Here is a 5,179-nt window from a genome sequence, read left to right as displayed (position 1 = left end):
GTTACTGTACTCTTCAGAGTGACTCATGAATGCACCAGAAGCTGTCTCTCAGATTTCCTGCAGACCTCAAATGCAACATGCATTTCTACATCAGTTTAGAGCCAAGCGTGTGAAAGTCATGTCGGGTGATCTGCTCACAGATTTAAGTCTGTAAAGAATTAGACATTTGCACAGGAAGCTTGTGGAAAGACATGATCGAGCATTATTTCTACAACATAAGACCACTTTGACTCATATTTGAAGATCTTTTCTTGAGTGTACGGTCAGGTCATGAGTGTTTGGGCAGTTTTTATTCTTTTGCTTCTGTAAACGACTACAATTTATTTAAAATAGTAAAATATGTGACTGAAATACAGATAACAGCTTGGCACAGGTTTGAAAACTGCACACAGCCGAGTGTGACGTGTGGGCGGAGTCACCGGTGTTTATTACTGGGACAAACAGATTTCCAGCATCATTGACTGGACAACCAAAAACGTTCTGTGAAAGCAACCCAAGACCCAGAATATTCAACAGTCGAGTCGATCAGCTGACCCCAAATCAGCTGATCATGCTTTTCACTTCCTGAACACAAACTGAGGGTTGGTGATAGACCCAGTGCCAGCTAAAGCAAAGGAGGGAAGGTTAGCATGGTTGAGTTCAGTTCTCTCTGGCTCTCTTCCAATGAGAGGACTGCTGTGATTTGATGCTTTATAAATAAAATTGAATTGAATTATTAAAACAAGTCTGTAGGTTCCCGATCATTCAGGGTTTTCCCGTCTCACATCTAAAAAACTTTTTCAAATCTAGACGCTGAACGATGGCGTCTCTATAGATAGAGCAGCTGACACTAGAGATTAAACGCCTGGGTCTCTCCGTGTCCACCTGAAATTATTTCCAAGTGCCAGCTATCAGCTACCAGATTCCTCAAACCAACCAGACTCGCACCTTAACCACGTGTCTACAATGAGTCATATGAAAACTCCCAGGACCAGCTCCAAGGGGACAACCCCAGTAGGGGTCAAATACGTGGGACTCCCCGTTAGCGGTTAGGAGTAAAGTCTTTTGGGTGAGAGCTGAAACATCCTGAAGCACCTCAAAGTTAATTAATCCAGTCGAGCCAAACTCTGTGACGGCCCTGGCAAATCTACACATCCTAAACAAATCTCTGCACCTGCAAGCCGCTTTGCAGCCCACCTTCTCCTATTCCGCCAGCCTGAGGAACTGAGCAGGTGTCAACAGGTGACATCAAGTCGGAGCCAATTACTGCAGGTAGAAATGATCATTCACCTTTTGTCTAAAGCCTTCCTGACTGATGCGATCCTTAAATGTGATTTAAGCTGTGTGGGAACTTTGGAAGCATAGACAGGAAATGAGGTTTAATCACAAACTCAGCTCAGTTTGTCCAGTTATTTGAGTCTGAAAGTGGTGCTAGGGGAAAAAAGTGGTTAATTCAGTCATTTTATTAACGCCCTTTAGATTAACTCAACTCACCTCTTGGTCATGTCATTTTCAAATCTACAGTGATGGTGTGTCAAACACTCCTTTTTACTGCTCTTTTAAATATTTGTGTCCACACGATGCCGACGTGTGCGTTTGTTCTGGAGCGTTTATTAAAAAGTAATTACAAAACAAAAACAGCAAGCAGAGTTTGATCATCAGGTCAACACACAGCAGCTCATCGCGTTTCTAAGCATTCCTGTTTACTACAGCTACAGCTAACAGTCCACTTCGCACCAAGTCAACAGCTACACGTGTTCTGTCTCAGGTCAAAGGTCACCAGTGACTTCCTGGAGGTTTTTGTTTTCTCCAAACAGGTGAAGAGACGACAGCAGAAGCACACAGAGAAGAAATGAGTTTAGATACGATTCGAGTCTTTTTGTTCTTCAAGCTGAAGGAAGTTTGAAATAAAAGGAACGTCCACCGGAGCAGAAGACTGAGACGCGACGTACAGATTTCCTCGTATTGCTCACGTCCTATTGGACAGCTTGGGATCAGTGGAGTACCCTGATTGGATAAAGGAGGAAAGCCTCCAGAAACTACAGATGGGAACACAACACACATGAAAAAAAACCTTAAAATTTATCTAAACTTTATGAAGAAAAAAAGTACACTTTAAGGTTTCAGCCTGAAAATCCTCCATCGAACACGGTGCAGAGAAAAAAAGATTAAAAACAGATGGAGACAAAAAAAATTAAATTTGGATCACAAAAAAAACAAAAGCGGAAAAATTCATGTGCCCGTATTCTCCAAAAGAAAAAAATTAAAGCATGTCAAACATAAATATACAAACACATTATGCATCTATGCACATCATCAGCCACGTTCGGGTTAGAAAATGATCTAAAAGTTTAAAGTGCAACAAAGAAACAATGAGAAATACTGATTGGAGAGCAGATACTGATTTCAGGGTTAATAAGGATTTTTTTGAGTCCCGACGGAGGAGCGCGAGTCCTGTCAGCTCATATCAGACGTCACAGCAGTCCAGACGTTTGGCCATCGTCTCATAACAGTCTGTCCAGATTTAAGACCGTCCTGTCCTGTAAAGTTTCCATCGGTCTTTGATCGCTTTTGCCGCTCCTGTCGTTGGCTAAGAAGGAAATAAATCCAGGAAGAGCAGCAGAGGCCTCAGGGTGCTGGCTGACACCCTGCAGCGACGGCGCGGCGTCCGTCAGGCCGTCAGCTTCAGTCGTCCTGCAGAGAAACGAGAGCGTCAGCCAGCAGTCATGTGACCCTTTAACTCACCATGTCCACACTACTGACAATAAATGTGAAAACATGTTGTTTCTCTTCATTTCGCTCTTTCTAGAGCTGATCACAAAGTTCTTACACTGTGAAGCGACTTCGTCAGCAGTTTACAAAGCATCCCGACAGCTCCTGCAGACTCTCCTCTAACGCCTCTGCACGGACCACAAATAAAACAGACACCTGTGCTGCCCTTACTAACCTCTGCTCAGAAGAAAACAAACTGGCTTTAAATATTTCTCTTGTGTACCGCTGACATTTTTTTAAACCACCTCCCAGTTTTTACCAGGAATTTAGTCTGGAAACTTTTTAGATGAGAATTATTACTGGTGCTCAGAGCAGAGTCTCCATCTACACCACAGAAATCTTCAAGTCAAAGAATCATTCAGGTGTGTTTTTAAAGATAAGTTGTGTGTCCTGAGCAAAGATCACGTCTGCGTTTGAACACCGACAGACGTGATCTTTGCTCAGCACACTGGCTTCCTCCAACTTCTACATGAAACGTACAATTAAAGTTAAAGAGTTAAATCTGGCCAATTTCATGCTTTTTACAGTCATGGTTCAAGAACCTCATGATAACACTTCCTGTTCTAACCAAAAACACAGAAACATGGAGGATTTTACTCCACAGTCATCGGGTCGCTGCTAATACAGGAAACAGCAGCACCTTTGCTAACGTTACCTGAAGATCGACTCTGAGGCCAAGTCTTCATGTCACATTTGTTCAATTAGCTTCTGGTAATCAATACGATCTCTCACCGAGCATTTCTGTCAAACGTGGTCCCAGAAAAACCAGCAGGAGTCAGTCGATCTACCGAGGCTGAAACCTCAGACTGAGCCTGACTGCAGTGTGAACGAGCAACAACCAGAAGTGTTCCTATCAAACTGACACAAACAGTGTTTTCAGATTTATCAGTGCAGACATGGAAGGAAGGAAGCAATCCCACAATCCTCTGCTCATCAGCGAGGACGCTCAGCCAGGCCACAGAGCAGCGAGGGGGAGGGACGGGATTTATCCGGACACCAGCGCACTCAAACACCCACCAACAGTCGGACGTCACGAGACCGTAACAGAGAGAGGCGGCTCGTTTGGTTTTAGCTGCTGCAGATTCAGAAATATGAGTAAATAAAAAAAGCTGCAGGTGTTTTTATCAGTTTCATCTGAGAGCAGCACAGAGAGGAGGAGGATTAGAGACGGGATCACACTGCTGGCCTCGCTCCATTAAGGACTAAATGCTTTATAAAAATAAAATAAAAAACCTTCCAGCTGCTTCCGAAGCCTCTGAGTGCTTTTACGTCTCCATAATGGCTTTTTGTAACCAGACCTGACTGAAACTGGAGATCGTCACGTGGGGTTTTATCGTCCGTCCTTCTGGACACTAAAGACAACTTTATTTTAAAAATTAAACACCTGATAAGACCTGAAAGGAGCAACCGAGGCCATAAACTCACCAGGAAAGTATTTACCTGGGATACAAATCATATTTTCAAAGCACTTCTTTTTCAAACTGAGGAGTCGCCCCCTGCAGGTCATCAGAAAGGATGCAGGTTTAAGCTGCTTTTGCACTCAGTGCCTTCATCGTTTACCTTCTTTATTATTCCCAGATGTTAATGTAAGAATCATTTCTCATCTTTAATTTATCCAACTCGTCCTGCACCTCTCTGTCCTGGGATGAGATGAAACCTCAAACGTGTAAATTTCTGGTGACTTGAATTCCAAAAGAAGCTGATGAGTGATAATACAAGACTCCAGCAGCCGAACAGGCGACACACACACACACACACACACACACACACACACACACACACACACACACACACACACACACACACACACACACACACACACACACACACACACTCTGTGGTTAGAGGTGAGGAGCATTAGATGGATGGTGGAGGAGACAGGGGGAGGGGGCACCATGCCATGCTGAGAGCTTCCATGCCAAGCTGTCCACCAATCAGAATACACCCCCACCTACCTGCCCACCGTCCCCCACCAATGGGCTGGCTCTGTCTACCTGTCTGTCTGCAAACCAACCAATCAGACCACAGAATGAGGACACAGAAGAAGAAGGAGGAGGACAGACTGACAGCGGGCGTTCCTGGAAAATTCCTCCTCCACTCTTACAGCTCAGACCTGCGATGTTCAGGAGTTATCATCATTATTATTATTTACGCTGCCGCTGTTCCCCTGCTCAGGCACCAGCGCCCTACATTTCCCACAATGCACTGCAGAAAAATGGCATGAAGGTTGCTCAGTGTTAAAAAAAAAAAAAAAAAAAAAAAAAAAAAATGTTTTGTTGTAACTCTTGGCACTGTGTGATGTCATAAAGAAGATATCCTCATATGGTCATCTCAGACAGATGGTTTTTCAAACCATCAGTAAAAAAAATAAAAAAATAGAGCCAATCAGTAGAAAGTCAAAAGCTCAAAAGGGGAGGGGCTAAACAGC

General features: G+C 43.8%; 1 protein-coding gene across 11 annotated transcripts in view; it reads right to left on the bottom strand.

Annotated features, from left to right (window-relative positions):
* Window positions 1-1,570: 1,570 nt before the first annotated feature.
* Window positions 1,571-5,179, bottom strand: part of kifc3 (kinesin family member C3) — a 38,914-nt gene continuing 35,305 nt past the window's right edge. For 7 of the 11 annotated variants that reach the window (XM_085279990.1, XM_085279242.1, XM_085279408.1 and 4 more), the window contains 2 exons: window positions 4,707-4,864; window positions 1,571-2,673 (listed from right to left, as the gene is read on the bottom strand). In XM_085279990.1, coding sequence (XP_085136116.1) covers window positions 2,665-2,673; window positions 4,707-4,864 — 167 coding nt within the window. In that variant the 3' untranslated portion in view covers window positions 1,571-2,664. Of the gene's footprint in view, window positions 2,674-3,406; window positions 4,865-5,179 lie in introns of all 11 variants that reach the window. The other 4 variants (XM_085279461.1, XM_085279734.1, XM_085279327.1 and 1 more) reach the window with 3 other exon arrangements.

The sequence above is a fragment of the Mchenga conophoros genome, linkage group LG1, assembly GCF_057382185.1.
Source record: "Mchenga conophoros isolate Kocher_MC1m ecotype Shallow Benthic linkage group LG1, M_conophoros_male_GT1.1, whole genome shotgun sequence".
In the NCBI taxonomy this organism is placed as follows: Eukaryota; Metazoa; Chordata; class Actinopteri; order Cichliformes; family Cichlidae; genus Mchenga; species Mchenga conophoros.
This window is presented reverse-complemented; position numbering and strand designations above follow the sequence as displayed.